This window comes from Idiotropiscis lumnitzeri, chromosome 4 (genome assembly GCF_059441095.1).
Source record: "Idiotropiscis lumnitzeri isolate Australia: NSW breed Sydney's pygmy pipehorse chromosome 4, RoL_Ilum_1.0, whole genome shotgun sequence".
Lineage (NCBI taxonomy): Eukaryota > Metazoa > Chordata > Actinopteri > Syngnathiformes > Syngnathidae > Idiotropiscis > Idiotropiscis lumnitzeri.
This window is the reverse complement of record NC_142394.1, coordinates 25,343,288-25,360,901: the sequence shown is the minus strand read 5'-3', so window position 1 is coordinate 25,360,901 and position 17,614 is coordinate 25,343,288. Positions and strand designations below refer to the sequence as shown.

At 44.2% G+C, this 17,614-nt stretch overlaps 3 protein-coding genes and 2 long non-coding RNA genes across 9 annotated transcripts; 2 read left to right on the top strand and 3 right to left on the bottom strand.

Moving 5' to 3' along the window:
* Window positions 1-523: 523 nt before the first annotated feature.
* On the top strand, window positions 524-7,507 carry LOC148338792 (uncharacterized). 3 transcript variants are annotated; one of them, XR_015842860.1, is made up of 3 exons: window positions 524-1,232; window positions 2,198-2,296; window positions 5,899-7,507. It is a non-coding gene; the product is annotated as an uncharacterized LOC148338792 (long non-coding RNA). The 3 variants fall into 3 exon arrangements; XR_015842862.1 differs by lacking the exon at window positions 524-1,232 and adding an exon at window positions 1,897-2,110; XR_015842861.1 differs by lacking the exon at window positions 2,198-2,296.
* Window positions 556-4,249, bottom strand: LOC148338793 (rano class II histocompatibility antigen, A beta chain-like). 2 transcript variants are annotated; one of them, XM_088293716.1, is made up of 6 exons: window positions 4,161-4,249; window positions 3,475-3,747; window positions 2,094-2,307; window positions 1,964-2,031; window positions 1,084-1,197; window positions 556-1,007 (listed from the first exon to the last, which is right to left on the bottom strand). In XM_088293716.1, exons 1-6 carry the CDS (start codon window positions 4,213-4,215, stop codon window positions 910-912), a joined length of 822 nt encoding a protein of 273 aa, XP_088149842.1. In that variant the 5' UTR covers window positions 4,216-4,249; the 3' UTR covers window positions 556-909. The 2 variants fall into 2 exon arrangements, with proteins under 2 accessions (XP_088149842.1, XP_088149843.1); XM_088293717.1 differs by having other exon boundaries at window positions 3,475-3,720; window positions 4,161-4,218.
* LOC148338791 (H-2 class II histocompatibility antigen, A-U alpha chain) lies at window positions 4,418-8,213 on the bottom strand. The gene is made up of 4 exons (XM_088293718.1): window positions 8,065-8,213; window positions 5,909-6,154; window positions 5,434-5,721; window positions 4,418-5,323 (listed from the first exon to the last, which is right to left on the bottom strand). Exons 1-4 carry the CDS (start codon window positions 8,120-8,122, stop codon window positions 5,202-5,204), a joined length of 714 nt encoding a protein of 237 aa, XP_088149844.1. The 5' UTR covers window positions 8,123-8,213; the 3' UTR covers window positions 4,418-5,201.
* On the top strand, window positions 8,055-9,299 carry LOC148338790 (uncharacterized). Its single transcript, XR_015842863.1, has 3 exons — window positions 8,055-8,237; window positions 8,410-8,521; window positions 8,752-9,299. It is a non-coding gene; the product is annotated as an uncharacterized LOC148338790 (long non-coding RNA).
* ctc1 (CTS telomere maintenance complex component 1) lies at window positions 8,305-17,289 on the bottom strand. Of its 2 annotated transcripts, none has more exons than XM_088293713.1 (24): window positions 17,111-17,289; window positions 16,732-16,819; window positions 16,114-16,204; window positions 15,837-16,041; window positions 15,498-15,709; window positions 14,731-14,860; window positions 14,374-14,646; window positions 14,189-14,311; window positions 13,356-13,591; window positions 13,157-13,298; window positions 12,454-12,668; window positions 11,836-11,999; window positions 11,629-11,743; window positions 11,210-11,567; window positions 10,785-10,874; window positions 10,543-10,712; window positions 10,359-10,444; window positions 10,123-10,258; window positions 9,973-10,041; window positions 9,752-9,905; window positions 9,126-9,181; window positions 8,908-9,064; window positions 8,723-8,819; window positions 8,305-8,491 (listed from the first exon to the last, which is right to left on the bottom strand). In XM_088293713.1, the coding sequence occupies exons 1-24, from the start codon at window positions 17,168-17,170 to the stop codon at window positions 8,406-8,408; spliced, it is 3,513 nt and encodes a 1,170-aa protein (XP_088149839.1). In that variant the 5' UTR covers window positions 17,171-17,289; the 3' UTR covers window positions 8,305-8,405. The 2 variants fall into 2 exon arrangements, with proteins under 2 accessions (XP_088149839.1, XP_088149840.1); XM_088293714.1 differs by having other exon boundaries at window positions 9,752-9,902.
* Window positions 17,290-17,614: the final 325 nt, after the last annotated feature.

Here is a 17,614-nt window from a genome sequence, read left to right as displayed (position 1 = left end):
AAGTCATCACATCACAATTGATGACGTTTATTCATAAAAAGCAAAGCAAAGCCGTCTTGGATGATTTAGTCCGGACTGGTTTGGTCTGATCTCATCGCATCTTGTCGGGTCTTGCACCGTTCTAGTCAGGTCTGTTGGCTAATCTCGTTGTGGTCGTCACAGAACTTTCTAGTTTGAGCGAATATAGTCTGTGCTGGTCACGTCCGTACCAGGATGGGCCACACTTTTTTTTTTTTTTTTTTGGGCTGGTCTAGTCTGGTCTGTACTGTTGTTGTAGTCTAGACTGTTCTAGTCCAATATGTAGATTTGTCTGGGCTGTGCAAGCCTTTTTTTTTTCAATTGAAATTTAATGTGGTCTGTTGTAGTCCACCGAGATCAGGGGTGGGCAAACCTTTGGATTGGCGGGCCACAATGGGTTCTAAAATTTGACAGAGAGCAGATGGATGGCGTGTTTTGGTAACCTCACCTCATCGATGGAAAAAAAATCAATTTGATTTTAAATGAAATTGAACAAAAGCATGACAACAATATATATGTCTTTGAGAAACCACAGTATTTAGAAAAACATGAACATCATTTCTTTTTTTTCCAAGTTCGGCGGGCCGGATGAAAACATTTAACGGGCCGCGTGTGGCCCCCGGGCCGTAGTTTGCCCACGCCTGATCTAGACTATTCTTGTTTATTCTGCTTAGTCTGGTCCAGACTGTACAAACCTGCACTAGTCTTACTTCATCTGATACAGACATTTCTAGTCTAGACTTAGTTTAATAATAACGCGCTAATCATTGTGTGCAGCGAGGGCACTTATTCGGGGACGGCTGGAGTCAATCAAGGAGGACAAATTGGCGGCCAAATCACTAAGAGTTGCCAAATTAAGCTAATTGCTGAACAACCAATCCAATCTATTGATCACACCGCGCGAACAGAAACGCGCACAATCTTGATCAAACGCCGCAAGCAGGCTGGTCTGGGAGCCGGTTTACTCGGGGGGGGAACCAGAATGCGACCTGCGTCCAAAAGTGAAGAAGAAGAATAGTCAAGGAGAGGCGGAAGGAATCCTTTGACGTGATGAGCAAGTCTTACCGTGACACTGCTTGCGGTAGTACACAAAGCCTCCCAGGGACAGGACCACACCCAGAGTCAGTCCAGACGCACCAATGGCTAACTTGTTCTTCTCCGACTTGGGGAGGGACGGATCTGCACGGAGCCGAGAGAAACACGCATGCAAACAGGTGAGTGAGAGTGAGACAGATCAAAAACATGAGAGCTTTCCCCCCTAAAGTTGTATTATTGGGGGAGAGAGCTGATTTTCAAACTGGAAATTATTTTCAGTATGAATAAAGTTAACAGGAGTAAAGTCAATATATTTGGAGAAGAACAAAAAAAAAAATCAACATTATTCCAGCCTGAAGTCAGAATATAAGAAATACAATATGAAAAAAAGAGAGTAAACTGAAAACAAAACAACAATTAAGTTGGAATATTACATGACAAATGAGTAATTTACGAGAACCACGTCAAAATAGTATCAGCACAAACTTGAGACCTTTACAGGAATAAAATTGTTGCGCAAATAGTCACGTGAAAAATTCTATTAGGAAAATAAAGTTGTATTATTGCGAGAAAATAAGACATTGTTTGACAAGAATAGAGTCAAAATATTACAAGAAGAGAAGATTACGAAGTTGTAACGTTACAAGACGCTATTTTAGAATAGAGTAATCCGCGGTAACATTATGCAGTTTGAAAATGAACACTCCGCTTGAATACGGGGGAATTGTTATTTAAATGACTTTAATAACGATTCAATTAAAACGGATTAAATGAACACGTACTATGAAAAAAATTAAATAAATACACCAACTATAACGAGTTACCACTAGGGGGAGCCCTCCTCCCACCAAAGATTCTGGTACCGCACTAAGAATTACTGCGTTAAAGTGAGAGACAGTCGGCTTTTTACCCCAGTCCACTTGAAGAGGTTTCTCAAGGCTGGCGTGTTCCACCACACAGGCGATCTTCTCGCCGGACCTTTAGAAACAAATGGCAAGCGTTACTTTCTTTTCATTGTCATGAACGGCGAAGGGACTCACTTCGGCGTATAGAGCAGGTGCGAGTGGACCTGGTAGTACCAGTCTCCGTCGGGCATCTCGTCGGTGGACGTCACCTCGTCAGTGACTTCCTTTCCGTCCCTCAGCCAGGTGACGCGGACGAGTTTGGGGTAGAAGTTGTAGACGCTGCACGCCAGCATGGCGGAGTGGTGGCGGTCCGGAGGCAACTCCGAGTGAAGTCTGATGTAAGGCTTGGCTGCAACGCATCACGCAAGTAAAAGCGTCTGGCTTTCCGGTGAAAAGCGTTTCGAGCAAGGATCTGCAGCGCTTTGCTTTTTCCACACTTTCTTGTTGGACTCTTTATTTTTTTGCTCACAGCACTCAATAATCTGGAGGAGGGCGGGGCGGGGAGGGGGCGGGGCTGTTGATTACTCTGCTGGCCGATGTTATCGCTTCGGTAGATTTTTTTTTTTAACATTGCCACTTTACAATATTTGACAAAAATCTAAACTGACCTATTTTTCTCTCGATTGTAAAGTTAAATACTATAATATCTTGGAATGAATGTAAAATCAGCAAATATTAAGTGTATTTTAAATCAAAGACAGTTCCAACATATTTCTTTGATCCTTGAAATACGATCTAAACTGAGCCATCTTTACAGGCATTTGCCTTAGAATCAATTCTCAAAACTAGTAAATTATTATGTGGTAACTTGAGCAGGGTGTTTTATCCTGAGATGATGTCCTAAAGATGTGCACACAAAATGGTACAGTGTTTGAATTTGGATTTTTTTTTTTTTTTTTACTTTTGGAGAATCCTCACCTCGTATGAGTCATTGTGTACTCGTGGTATGACAAAGGTTTTGTGGGTCCACAAGACCAAAAAAAAAAAAGTGGAAAGTGGGAACCACTGGTCTTGTCCAGTGATTGCCCAAGTGGTCGTAGTACGTGGTACTTTTCCGTTTCATCCAGCCATCCATTATCTGAACTGCTCTATCCTCATTTGCATTTAATCTTCAAGAATTTTTTGTTTTAAATAATTCATTTATAGATGCTTTTTTTTTTTTTAAACTTCTATTTGTGAAACATTTTTAATGAATAACAATGTGTTTTTTCGTCAGTGTAACGTTCAAATTGCATGCTATGAAAGTGGCTTGCAATACTATCAAATATAGTTTTTGATGTACGCTACTATTATTTCAATATTGTTCATAAAAGTGCTACTTGAATAGTCGTGCTGTCATGATGGAGTGTTTGAGTGCACACGTGAATTGAATTTTGCCAAACGGCTGTAACATAAGAGCTGCAAATACTTTCCAGACGCCATGTTTGCTATTACAGACAAACACACTTTTTGGATTTTACTCTTAAGTGGCTGAAGAACATGTTTTTTTTTTTTTTGTTTTTTTGTTTTTTTTTACCTGACTTGGTGAGCACATTGGCATATAAATTCTTAACGTTGGTGAAACATACGACTTCCTTTGCGGCTCTCGCCCTTCTGATGATGTCCTCGTCGTGGTTCCAGCGGTCGGCCATCTTGATGCCAAACTCGGTGTAGCCGACGAATCTATCCCAAGTGCTGCTGAAGCGCACCAGCTCCACTTTGTTGTAGTTGTGCGACTGGTAATACTCGATGTCATTCGGATCACTCGAGTTGAACACACAGCCTTGGGGCGCATAATACAGGTAGGCATCTACGCAGACAAATGACATGATTTATTTCACTCTTATGCTTCGTACATTTTTATGGAGGACTGAAAGTGCCAAGATTAAATCAATGAATACACCATGACATGTTTAATTGAAATTGTCATTAATGGTTTCATTTATTCATTACATATGGGATTAAATAAATTAGATAAATAAATAAATTCACCATTAAATAATTAAGTGTGTCATTAATTAATTAAATGACCAATGATGTTTTATATAGTTATATAGTTTAGTTCCATACACCTATTAAATTATCTACACTTTACATTTTTTATTTAATACAGTAAATGTGCAGTTATTAATTTATGTGGTCGTACACATTTTCGTTATATAGAAATATATGTAGTAGCAGACTGTACCTTCTGCATATATAGTTGAATGTATATACACGTACCTGCCATGTAGAAGGTGACGAAAAGGAGACAGACAACTTGAGTGAACGAAGCCATGTCTTCAAGTTCACAAAAATGAACCGATGAGGAAGTGACTCTTCCCAAAAAAAAAAAAAGGAGCAGGTCACATGACCTGTGTCACTTGTTGCCAGGCAAACGAGTCAGCTAACCTGAGCATAAACCAGTCACAAGTCCTAGGATGCAGTCCAATGTGAATCCAGGAAGAATATTCGGAAGACCAATTGAATCGGATAAGGAATAACGAGAGGAATATCCTTTTATTTTTCACCATCTTCAAGGAAATAAAAATTTGGCAAAGAAGCAGACGGAATCACCAGAGATGAGAATGTATAGTGAACCCCCGAATATTGGCGGCTCCTCTTTTGCGCCTACGCTGTAACTGCAGATTTTTAAGCGATTGATGTTGTATGCGTTTTTATTGTTATAAATGCTAATTTCCCTTAGCCAGTCTAATGTACTTTCTGTTACATGTTAGCATTAAGCTAGCAAATTTGTGTCATTCTAATTGGGGATGTCCGATACTACTTTTTGTCACACTGATAACAGTACGAGTATTCAACTCTTTGAGTACTTGCTGATATAAAGTGCTGATACCTCTAGTTTTATACATAAAATCTCATTTGACACAATGACCCAAAAAATACGAACAAAAACCTTTTTTCTGACACAAATCATGATTCGCTGATGTGTGAAATTGCCGCTGTATAGCGTTAACTGCAGAGGAGGACTTACTTGACTCATTCACTCCCATTGACGGGTATATACGTCAATGATCCATTTTATTTACTCGGCTGGTATTAATGAGGGGGGGGGGCGAATATCAGTGGCTTATCGGCAAACTCCACGCGTAACCGATCCCTTGAAATAAGTGCATGGTCAGCACGATACGGATACCTTCTACCTTCGGCCACCCCTAATCATAATGTTTGTCTGTATATTTTGTTGTTTAAAACCCATCCATCTTCGGCAATAAACCGGGGTTCACTATACTGTTTATTCAAGCAGGAAAGAAGGTGACATCATCAGTTCCATTTGTTTCCTTTGATGAGAAAGAATGTTCCGGTGGCTACGCCCACGAGTCCCACCGTCAGCCCCAGTGCACAGAAGACGGTGGCTCTGATACCTGGCTGCTTCAGCTTCACCCCTGGAAACAGGAAGTTGCGATTAGCATTTGTGCTTGCAATGCGCTTATACCTCCTTTATCCTCTGTGAAAACTTTTGCAAGCCGAGCGTTTGTTTGTGAAGCTCACTCACTCCAGAAGGTACTGCGCGGCCGCTCCAGGGCCATGTGTTCCACCACGCACGAGTAGATGTCGCCCTGTGCGGGGGTGAAGTCCAGTTGGAAGGTCTGGTAGAAGAAGTTGTTCTTATCGACGTGGGCGCTGCTGGCGGCGCCACCTGCGCCCGCCAAATGCTCGCCGTTTTTGGTCCAGTGGACTTTGACGGGCGCAGGATAAAAGCCGCTCACATGGCAGATGAGCTTGTTCTTCTCTTCGAGCACAACCTCGTCTTTCGGGTAGACGATGGGAAGGGAGGGAGGATCTGAAAAGACAAACGCATGCGTGTTGGGACACAAGTGTGTTTGTGTCTCTCTGTTTGGATGTCTGTCTCTTGTGTGCTCACATGCGCATGTCGCTGTCATGATGTTTTGTGTCCGTGTTTGTCTTTAATTTGTGCTCGTGTGTGTCTAGAATTGTGTGTATTTTTGTATCCATGTAGGTCGCAGTACCAGATTTCGGCTGATCCTTCACTGCTTTCTGGATTTGGTTGAGGTTATATCTGCATATGATTGCACCGGCCTTCGCCAACTGAAAAGCGTCTTTGCCATAGCTGATGTGATCCACAAAGCTGGGCTGAGTATCCACGCCCCTGTTGGCAGTGAAGTCCACAACCCAGATGTCCTCATCGTCCAGCTCTATGAAAGCGACGTCCTCTGTGTCTGAGCAGCCAAGGAATTGCATCTCTCTGTGGGGGACTAAGAAAAAAGTGGCCCATCAAAAATTGCCTCTCCAAGAGATGACACTTCAATGCATGTCCAGCAACTTTCGTTTTCCACGCAAGTCCCACCACCAACAGCAAAAAAAACAAAAAACAAACAAGTAATTGACCCCCATCCAAAATGTTTATCGTTGCGGTGCCCTTGCGATACGAGTCACGCGACTCGCGACTTTTTCAAGATACAAGCTGCCGTTCGGCCGGTTATTTGCTTTGACTTGAGATACGAACGCCACATGGCGACGGTAAAATCAACTCAACTCCATGATCAGTAATTTGGGAAATAGTGGGGATGTAACGTGAATCGTTACAAGCCCCGATTCTATTTCGGATTTTCAGTTCCCGATTTTCGATTTGATTTTATATATATTTATTTATTGATTTTATTTTAATTTTTTTTAATTGATCCTACGCTTGTCTCTTATGTGGTGCTGCAGCCACCCACAAACGCAATGCGTATTAATGTTTAGCGCAAGCGTGTAAATGTTTGGTGCATTTTAAACGGAAACAAAAACTATACAAGCCGAGTTGCACTATTACTATGAAACTCATTATAAATAATAATAAAAAACATAAACATTTCACTTTTCATGCACACCAATCCAGGTTGATGCTAATAATTAGCAACTATGATCATTTCCTATAACCCTTTAAGCAAGGGACTGAATACAAAGGGCCAACATGTAAGCCCTCAGTCGCATATTCTTTATCCCGTGCGAAGAACGATTAGAGATAAGAGTGTTCTGAGTAAGGGGCGTGGTCCGAGCAAATGAAACTTCTGTTGAGGGACTGCTGTAATTTAACCACTAAAAATACAAAAAACAATAGTCCTTCAATATGATTTAAAACTCTTTTTACCATTCAAAATAAATGTCTTAGTGATACGTTCATATGGAAAAAAAATGCACGGAAATGTACATGAGCACGGCAAAGACTACCTTCTGCTAACAGCCCAGGCTAAACTTGGCTCCTCCCTAACGTACAAAGTTTGTCTTTCAGTTAAGATGTATTACTTGAACACGAGCTGTAAAAATTCAGTACATACAGATGATAAAACTTGTGACCTAAATTATGTCCGTTATAACAAAATAATCGTTCATGCTGTAAGGTGCTACAGATTTTTTTTTCCTGTGGTGCATTTCTTTGGGATGCTTTATTTTGGGGTGAATCCTGTTACTGTTGTCTAGAAGTGAAAAAAAATGGAGTTATTTGTAAGAAAATGTTAATATTTCTATTTTTTCAACACATTTTGGGCCTGATAAGTGATTTTATTTTTTGTTTCATTCTGCAGTACAGTATTGTATTGTAAAATAACAATAAAAAATAAAGCTGACTACCTCGCGGATTTCACCTATCGCGGTTTATTTTTGGAACGTATCCCCCGCGATAAACGAGGGATTACTGTACAAAACACTACAAAATCCGACGAACATTTTGGCTGCTGTGAACTAAGCAGCACAAACGCGGAAGAGGAGTCCTGCCTGGACTGTGTTAAATATACCGCGAGGGGAAGATTATGTAAATAAGAAGCAGGTGATTAGTTTTTAACTTCATTTATTCTCTCTGCCTGTGCGTCTTTGGGTCACCTAATTTCGTCCATGAGCCAACACGCAAAACGTTAACAAATACAATGCACACCCACGCAGGGAACTAAACATAAAAAGAAATAAGAAATAATCACTCATTTGTAATAAATATGTTTACTTCCAGTATTTACGTACATTTTATATTGGCAAATGACGTTCAATGCTGAAATACAGTAAGTGTCAGAAACTTAAAAAAAAAACTTCGATTCAAGTTACTCTAACAGTTGATTTTCGCAAAGACCAAAGTGATTTCCTGTTACGTTGTACTGCTACTCAAGTATTGCTTTTAGGTGTCTACATTTACCGTCCGCTGCACCGTCGCCACAACGGAGGAAGAACACGAGGAAGACGAGCGCTATCATCTTGAAGACTTGAAGCTTCTGCTGCGCGACTCGAAACCTGACAAGCAACTCGAGAGCAGGAGCTGACCTCGGGCCAATCACAGCGCAGAGAATTGCAGGTGTCATCAGTAACCGGGTAGGCCAATCTCAACATTACCAAGTCGAGTTAGTGAGTGTCAAACGAAATCAAGGAGACTCAGAGCTTGTTTCACTTCACTTTATTTTACATTTGCAAAAATCATGTGACTTTCTGTTATGTTGGCTGTTGCCACGGAGACCGCACATACACAACTATATTGTTGGCTCAGTGTATTTGCAGGCAGGTGAGCTTGAGGGGGGGCGCCATCCTCGTCAGAAAGTCCATCTTGCCACGTCTCAACATTTTGACCTCTGAAACAAACCACTGTGCTGATCCATGGGGTAACACATTTAGCCATTTTGTGCGTGTTGTTGTGATTTGTGTGCCTTTGTAAGTAAAGTACTATATGTCTGTACGTGTGTTTGTTTTCGTATATGTAAATATCTCCATTTTGGCGTTCGTGTGTGTGTGTGTTTCCGTGCAGGTACGGCGTATTTGTGAGTGTGTGTCCATGCATTTGTGCGCGTGTGTGTGAGTGTTACCTTCTTTGGCCTGGTTTTCGATGCTGCAGGTCAGAAACAACGAGTTGACGCCTTCCACGCACAAGAAAAGGAAATCAAGTAGCCCGTCATCACACATCTGCAAGAAGGAAGCGGGAACCGGCTCACTGATGAGCGGCCAAACACCTTCGTTAATGGGGTGAGCGGATCCGGGGGTCCGGTCTGACCTGGCTGCGCCCACGTGGGTAAACTTGGATGTGTCCTCTGGCCTTCACTGCTCTTTGAAGCCCCTCCCATTGGGAACAGCTCAGTCCCAGGAGCTGGCGCACGAGCGCCCCGGTGAACTGCACGTGAGCTTGGCCTGTGCCGTCCTCCATGACCAACCTGGTGGCCATCATCGCCGTCATCATCAAGGTAAGCTGTTGCCGATAATGATAATACTTACTTAGCAGTGCAGCCAAAGACAGCTGAGGGCGAGAGACACTGACCACGGCAAGTTGACTGAGAGAAAGAGAGAGAGATTAATCCTCTCCACCCCAATTTTATTTAAATGATTTATTGTATTTTAATCCCAAAAATTCTTCAAACATGCTTTTAAATATTTAGTATATGTTTTCTATGAAAAATGGGAGGAATTGTGGAAAAAGAAATCCCCCCAAAACTGTGAAAAACTGAAAGTATATAAAAAAAAAAAACAAATTAAAAAGTAAAATGAATCTGAGAATATTTGAATCCATGGCTGCCGAACCGTGAGTATGCAAGGGTCGACTGTAGTTTTGATTATTCGCTGGAAGCAACTAAGTTTATCAGTTGGAACACTAAACATTGTGTATTTGCAGTGTATTCCATTGGTTGAACATGATTTGAAAATCATTGTATTCTGTTTTAATTCACATTTTGCACAACGTCACAACAATGGAATCGGGGTTGTACCCCTGGTTAGGGAGTGCGTGGATCGACGTGTGGACACAAAATCCGCTTATTTTCCCCACTTAACCCCTCCACTGCAGGAATGAATTACGCACTCTCGTGTTTTGGTCTTTGTGTGCGTGAGTGTGTGTGCGCGTGTACCTGCACGGACACACTGCCACATTCAAAGCAGTTCCACTGCAGCTGCAGGAAGAGGAAACACACCACATGACCTTTGACCCGGCCCACAGTGCGACTGCGCTGCGTCCACAGAGCAAGGTGCATGATTGGAGCAGTTGGGCGGTCCTGCCACCTGCTTGAGAACAAGTTCAGGTGATGCGCGTGCATGCGCGAGACCACTCAGAATGTTGGACGCTTGCCACCTCTCATCTCGAAGGCGCAACACCGCCACCCAGCTGACTGATATGTTACTGCAATACACACGTCCTGACCTGAAAAACACACACAAGCAGTCATGTACATCCCGTGTGTGTGTGTGTGTGTGTCTTTCTGAGTGTGTGTGTGTGTGGCACCTGGATACCCTCCTGCGGAATGCAGACAGCAGCAGTGTGTTGCCCGGCAACAGGCCAGGCGGGTACGTATTATGGTTGAAGTTCAGGAAGACATGGAGGCTCCTTCCAGTTTGGTCACACATTGTGAGGCGCATACCTACACAAACACACATTCCCAGTTGGTGAATTGCTTTCTTTTGTCAAACGTGTGTGTGTGTGTGAGAGAGTTAGAGAGTGTGACACACACACACACACACCAATGTCAGTGTGTCCAATGTCCCTTGTAGTGTCATTCAGATTGATCCGGTCTGAGATGAAACCCTGAAAAGACACTACATCAGCACTGCATTGCACACACACACGCACACACACGCACACACACAGAGTTGAATTGATTGATGCATCCAGTGACAATGACATCACATAACGAGCGCCGCCCACCTGCCGTCCAGGACTTGTGACACCGTTGACTGTGCAGGCCGGACGCTCCGTTGGCAGGCTGGTACGAGGAAGGGGCGTGTCAACGTGTGGAACTTCCAATCAGACTGGACCGCCAGCGTGACATCCTGGCTCCACGGAGGGACGGCGTCGCCCGCCAGAACGGTGACGTCCTGTCAGACGGCCAACATTGAGAGGGCGGATGGCGAAGGAAGATGAGAATGATGATATGCTGGCATACGTACGTGCGTGCTGCTCGCCACCAGTCTGTAGAAGCGTCCCGGCTGCAGGAGAGGAAACCAGCGAGCCGACGCGCCTGAACACAACAGGGTCACCTGTGCGCGCACACGTGCATCATTTGTGAGTTTGTGGTTCTGTGAGTTCATATCCATTGGTGTGTCGCTTTGTCTGCGTGGCTCCATGTTCATGCGCCCAGCTGTGTGTGTGTTGTGTGTCAGTGCACATTCACGTGGGGGTGCGTTGTGTGTGCGTGTGTGTGTGTAGCCGTATGACTGTGTCCTACATGTGTATCTTAGTGAGTATCCTTATGGACAGGTCCATTTTTTTTGTGTTCCTCAATCGCCATCTATTCGAGTCGCTCTGTTCGCGTGTGTGTGTGTGTGTGTCTGTATTATGTATTTGTGCTGAAGCCCTTAAGTTGACCTTTCACCTTTTTCTCATCGCCTGTCTCAAAATCTTTCATTGGCCCGTTCTTGGGGTCCTGCCCCCAGGCCGCCACTGTCCCAATCAACGCTGCTGTGATGGAGAAAGACGCCTCCTCCTCCTCCCGCCACATCACGCCGTCCTTCTGCTCCACCCGGAGGACCACCGAGACGCAGGTTGTCGCTGAAGATGAAGGCCTCGTGGGCTCAGGGTCCTCGTCCTTTCGTCTTCGCTTCCTCACCACGACTTCCTTCTCTTCTTCTTCCTCTTTCCCTGACTCCACCCCTTTGTCACCTAAGTGCATTTCCATGGCAACGGATGGACTCAAGATTTGGATGCTCTCCTGGGAGAACTGGAGGTAAATTCTGTTTCACACACACAAACAATCAGAAACCACACAAGTATGATGTGTGTGTGTGTGTGTACCTGCAGTGTTTGTGTGTGATGAACTTGTGCTGATCCAGATGTTGGTAGGAGGGGAAATTTGATTGGAGGAATCGCTCCGTTACCATGGTGAACTGCTGGAGACACACAAGGCAACCTGAACGCATTCGCGCGCACACACACACACACACACGCACGAATGAGTAAATACAGCTTGTACTTTCTGTCAATCGGTGTGTGCGCGTGTACCGAGCCATGCCGTGTTGAAGGTGGCGCTGTGGCCTCCCGTCGCTTCCTGGATGGTTTCCGTGATGATGCAGGCGATGGTGCCCGTGCGGTCTCTCAGCTGCAGCGTATGTCGGGACGGACCTGACGGCAGCTCCAACACGCCCACAAGCAGCAGGGGGCGCTGTCTGTGAGCCAATATATGGTCAGGTGAGAAGCTCCAGGCACATATTTTATCGGACAAAAATAACCCATATTTGGTCAAATACTTTTCACATTTGCAGTTTTTTTTTTTTCATTTTGCAAGGCGCAACCCCAGATTTATGGCTTTTTCCACATTTTCAAACATTTAAAAAACCACTCTTTACATATTGTGGAGAATATGTTTGATGGCTATTTTATTTTTTTCCACGTTTGGCAAATTAAGATAACTTTTCTGGTACATTTGATCATTTCGTTAATTTTGCAAGGTCTTTTTTTTATTCCCATTTATTTGTACTTTTTTAATTATTTTTTTTAAATTAAACAAACCCCCCAAAAAATCCAAACACACAACAACACACATTAGCATTTCCCCCCCAACTTTTGGAACAATACTTTCCCCATTTTTTTGTTCAGGCTCATGCAGGGCTGGAGGGTTACCTGAGCGTCTCTCCGGACTGCAGCTCGTGTTTGGAGTCCGACGTCAAAGTTCTGCTTGACCAGGCCACGGCGGCGTTCATCTGAGCTCGAGTCAGACCACTCCCAGCAGGTGGCAGCAGAGAGCTGAGACACAAGGAAGACCAACAGTCCTCCTGAAGCGACTCTCGGAGTTCTGACAGGCTGACATATTGATGCTGCACCGAGTCACCGTCATACTGGAAAGATACGCAGGTACAGACCCGCCCACAATGGGTGAAAATCCACAGCACACAGAATGCATGGAAAAACATGAATCGCTGAATAGAACGGTCAAACTGGATTATGTTAGTGACTTCAAAAAAAGAATATTTAGTAGAGTTCAGTTGTATTTAATTTGTAAGTATGATATACTGTATTTTCATTTCATCTTACAACTTCTCAGTTTCAATCACTTATCAATTATCCGAGTTTCATTTACCTTACATTCAAATTAATTATAATTTAAGCACAGTTTCTTTCCTATATTTAAGTCTTGATGTTTAAACTACAAAACGTACTCTGCCTTGCTTTTGATGAACTCTTGGGCCTGCTTGAAGATCTAAGTATCTTTTTTAAGGTGGTGCTTGAAAATCGCAGTATTTACAATAATGTAAAAAGCTGTTTAAAAAAAAACAAAAAAAAAACAATGGATAGTGACATATTTCTGTTGCTGTGGCGCGTCTACCTGTGTCAGCGGACAAGTGTGAGGCTCATCCAACATTTCAGCGTAGATGTCTCGTCTGTGTCGCTGTCCTGGTCCAAACGCAACCTCCATCAGTTTCCATGCCAACACGCACGTGCACTGTGGCGACGTACTGGGGAGCAAGCTGAGACGGATACATGAGTTAGTGTGGGAAGGATAATCGAGGCCTTCCACTTTTTACCTGTGTCGGAGTTGAGAGCACAAGTGGCACATCCAAAGATACCGGGACACGTCCGGGTTCCTCTCCACCAGTAACCGCGGCAACACGCCGTCGTCGGGGCAGTTGCAGTCCGAGTCCAAGCCAGAGCGTAGAACGGCACTAAACTTTGTCACCGTCACAGTGGAGCGCAGGCAAGTGCAAAGCATGCTGGGGGGGAAGTCGGGACACAGCTGGTACAGGAAGTGAACGTGACGGAGCTGGATTGGGAAGGCAACATGGATCCTTTTATTAAATAATCACGCTTTGCAAGCAAGTACGGTGGCTGAAAAAATAGAAGGAAGGAAAAATGCTAAGTGGTATGTTAAGCGCTGGGCAGAAAGATGGAAGGATGCATGAATAACAAGTGGATCTAAAAGGAGGAAGGCCAGAAGGAAACAAGAGGTCAGAAGGTTAAGATGCCAGAAAAAAAAAATACAGGAAGGCAAGAAAGAGGTTTGACCAAAAGTAGTTTCAGCAAACGAAAGATGGAAGTAAGCCAGTATGAATGAAAAATAGGTGTGACGGATGGAAGGAGAGCAGAAAAGTAGGTTCAAGAGGAGGAAGGCAGGATGTACGCTGCATGGATACAAAGCAGGTTGAATAGGAAGGAAGAAAGAAATGGAACAAAGGAAGGAATGCAAAAAAATAGGGTCGTGAAGCATGCAAAATGCAAAGCGGTTCTGATGCAAGGAAGGAAGGAAGGAAGGAGGTGAAAAGCAGGTTGGAGGTGGAAGGAAGGCGTAAATGAAAGAACAAGCTCACCTAATTTTGGCTAACATGCAAAGCTTGGGCCCGAGTGGCTAATCGGTGCTCACCGCCAGCGCATCGCCAACTCGCAGCTTTCTCTTCAACTCGGGCTGATAGGCCAGGCACAGGCCCAACTTCCCGTCCATGATGTAAAGCCCCGCCCCCGCGCTCACCACCTCTGTGACCGTTCCCTAACACGAGAAAGAAGTGGCATTAGGTCAGGCATCCGCAAAGAATTTCCACCGCTTCTCACCTGGTAACTGATGACTCTAGACTGTTTGGTCCTGCTGTCCGATTGGAGCTCACATCTCTCGGGCTCTGACATCGGTGGTGAGGGGGGCGTGACCGGCGGCGCGTCCTCAGCCGGTGCGCGCTGTCGATCGTGCGTCTTTTGCACCCCGGAGTGATCGGTCGTGCACAGGATTTTCTTCCCTCCCAACGGTCGGAGAACACACACACGCAACGCTGTCACGTGCACACACTCGCCAACCGACACGCACTTTGCCCACCAGAGCTGCCTGCTGTTCTACACACACACACACACACACACACATCACAAACAAAAGTTCAAAACACAATGACCACCGTTCATGTGTGTGTTTGTGGCTACCTTAACCAGGACGGGTAGTGTGTGCGTTTCGTCTGACAGCGTGAAGAAGAAGAAGGAAGTTCCTGAGATGACCAGCAGGGGGCAGACGGAAGACACCTTGCCGAAAATGGACAGACGCAGTCCCGGCACCCTAACGGACAGACAGACAAGAAGTCAGAGGGAAGTCAAACTATTTGCTGAAAATTTGTTTTTTTTTCACTGTAAACACTTCTGAGAGCGCATTTTGTGCTAGGATCGCTGTTTCGGATGCAGATGAATCTTGAATAGCACTCGCGATATACCTTATAAGAGAAAATGTCAAATCGCATTCTTACCGATGAAATGTGTATGTAGCGCTTCTCCCAGACTCATTGGACCAACTGTCTGCTAATGTTGATGCTAACAATGGAAGCTGACATCAGCTATGGTAAGTAGACAGAGAGTTGTTTGTTTTGTCTGTGGTAACGAGTATTGGGAACGAAAATCTGGCACTCTTGAAGAAAAAAACGAACTGTCGTCCGAAAAGCGTTCGCACACACGCCAGAAAAAAAATGGTTCATCAGGCAGAAATACATTACGTTCACGTTTGCTGAGAAAATGAACGAGTTCGTGAACTTTTGTTCCTTGAACTCATTTAGGTACAACACAGCTAATAATATAATAATATGACTAATGGGAAAGTAGTCTTTGGTACTTTAATGTGTTGCGACATACACTCCAGCATCCTCACACCTCCAGATGTATTTTCCAAAATAACGTAAGTTTGGAATGATGAAAGTGTGACACACCTGTCGTGCATTATGGCCGCAGCCTCTTTGATGGCGACAGGACTGGCGGCCAACCCCTGTGCAGGACCAGGACACAGCAGAACAGGAGAGCCAATCAGCTCCACATAACCTGGGGCTTCTGGCTGCGCTTGCCCAAGTGCATCATGGGGGATGTAGTGCCAGTGGGGGAGGAAGACGAGACGACCCATCCACAGAGGTGAGGGAGAGACAACCTAGACAGGGAGACGTCATTTCCAGAGCGCTACAGAAAATGGATGAATGGATGCTCTTACTCGGTTATGTGAAACGGAATCATTTCCTGAGACACTCCTGGTGATCAAAATGGTTGCGCTGACTCACCTCACACCCGACGCTGCCGCTAGCGTCCGTCAGCATCCACTCTCCACCATGGCCGTGCGTCAGGTGGCCCATCAGCAAGAGGTGCGCCCGGGGTAGAGCCCGCCGACCTGGCAGCGCCGCCGCCCGCTCCTGACTGGTGCTCCACGACAGGTTACTGACGCACGCCAGCCGCTGATGAGAGAGAAGCTCGGAGATGCACACCAGCCTAGTGAGCAGACGGCAAAAGTCAGCAATGCGTCTCAATGCCGGCAGAGGGACGGGGGACAGCATGTCTTGCCTGTAGCTGACAGGCAGCGTGAGTGTGCTGGACATCTTGCCTCGGATCCTCTTGAGCACAGTCACACTCAGGTGGGACACACCCTCATCAGCTGCAAATCATAGATTCTAGTCAAACGTGGAGAGAACATGCAAACTCCAAACAGGGTGGCTGGAGCCTGATCTCCACACACATACATACATTGTTTATAAATCTTTCAGCTTCATCACCTCATGCTATTTTCCAACCTCATAGTTTCATACATAACAGCTAACAGTTGAACCTATATTATTTTTGCACTTCAATTTACTTTAAACAAAGACCAAGACTCAATGATTTAGATTTATTCTGCCATTTTATTTATTACAAATTAATTCTAAATCAGACTGAGTTTTTGTGTTTTATTTTTAACTTAATTAATCCATTGCAGAGTGACTGCTCTGCCGTGTGTCAGAAATACACAAAAGATCTTTCTTTACTAGAAATTTTATGTATCAAAAGTATCGGTTACATGCTATTGATGAGCACTCAAGAGATGAGTATTCGTACTGGGATTACTCGAAAAAAAAAAAGTGGTATCAAATACACTCACACACACAGACAAGTGAGAGAGAGAGAGGGGGAGAGGTTGGGATTCACCTGTCTGACAGCAGGGGGCGTGGTCAGAATTCAGAGGCCACAAATGCTCTCTGACGAAGTGAAAAAGTTCCTCTAACCATTTGGCCTCCTGTAGACAACATTAGAGAAGATTTTACATTTTAGAACCTTACCAATGTGAATGGACTCTTTTACTCAATAGACAAGCAACTATTCCATGCGAGTTGTATGGATGTGTCGAGTAGTCACATGAAACACCCAAGATCGATCGCATCTGGTGCTTGGGTGGAAGTCGAAACGTTTTCAAAGACAACCGGAGGGGTCGAATTTTGATCGAGTTAATGCCCAGAGAAAGGAAAAACATGGGATATATGGCAAAACTGTATTCACAAGAAAGAAAATCCACTTTTGTGATACTGACGGCTTCACTCTGCGGATTGAATTGATCCCGGAACAGCTGCACGGCGTCCATGTCATCCATAAATTGTACATTTGATTTTTATAAAACGAACAAAGGCGCGTTGATGATCGTCCGTGGTTTAAACATGAAGCTTCCTGGACAGCTACGGCGGCCGCTGAGGCTCCAACAGAACGCGAATGTTGCCGCTTTGTTTCAGCTCACTGAGCATTTACATCAAGTCCTTTAGTTTTTATTCCCCTCAGATTGGGGCCTCAAAGTGTTTTTATTATTATTATTATTATAGATTTGGACAGGATAAAATAAAACAACTAACTAATAATATCTTAGTATTCGTATAATACTACCTCAGATATAGTAGTAATAGTTAACACTGCAAACACCACTGTACAACATTATATAATATTATCTACAATCGAAATAATACTTACTCGGCCCAAATGCTTCCATTCTTCTACATGTAGAAATGTTTTTAACAAAGACGGTAAAATTCACTTTTTAAAGCAT

Coding starts and splice junctions, on each gene's coding strand:
- ctc1 (XM_088293713.1), bottom strand. CDS start 17,170: ATGGATGACATGGACGCCGTGCAGCTGTTCCGGGATCAATTCAATCCG. Junction 13,592..14,188: donor GAGTTGGCGATGCGCTGGCG/GTGAGCACCGAT, acceptor TTCCCAATCCAG/CTCCGTCACGTTCACTTCCT. Junction 9,906..9,972: donor TTGCGCCTTCGAGATGAGAG/GTGGCAAGCGTC, acceptor CTTGTTCTCAAG/CAGGTGGCAGGACCGCCCAA.
- LOC148338791 (XM_088293718.1), bottom strand. CDS start 8,122: ATGATAGCGCTCGTCTTCCTCGTGTTCTTCCTCCGTTGTGGCGACGGT. Junction 6,155..8,064: donor TGGCGACGGTGCAGCGGACG/GTAAATGTAGAC, acceptor CTTTTTTCTTAG/TCCCCCACAGAGAGATGCAA. Junction 5,324..5,433: donor GCCGCGCAGTACCTTCTGGA/GTGAGTGAGCTT, acceptor TCCTGTTTCCAG/GGGTGAAGCTGAAGCAGCCA.
- LOC148338793 (XM_088293716.1), bottom strand. CDS start 4,215: ATGGCTTCGTTCACTCAAGTTGTCTGTCTCCTTTTCGTCACCTTCTAC. Junction 2,308..3,474: donor CAATGTGCTCACCAAGTCAG/GTAAAAAAAAAC, acceptor GATGCGTTGCAG/CCAAGCCTTACATCAGACTT. Junction 1,198..1,963: donor ACCTCTTCAAGTGGACTGGG/GTAAAAAGCCGA, acceptor GGCTCCGTGCAG/ATCCGTCCCTCCCCAAGTCG.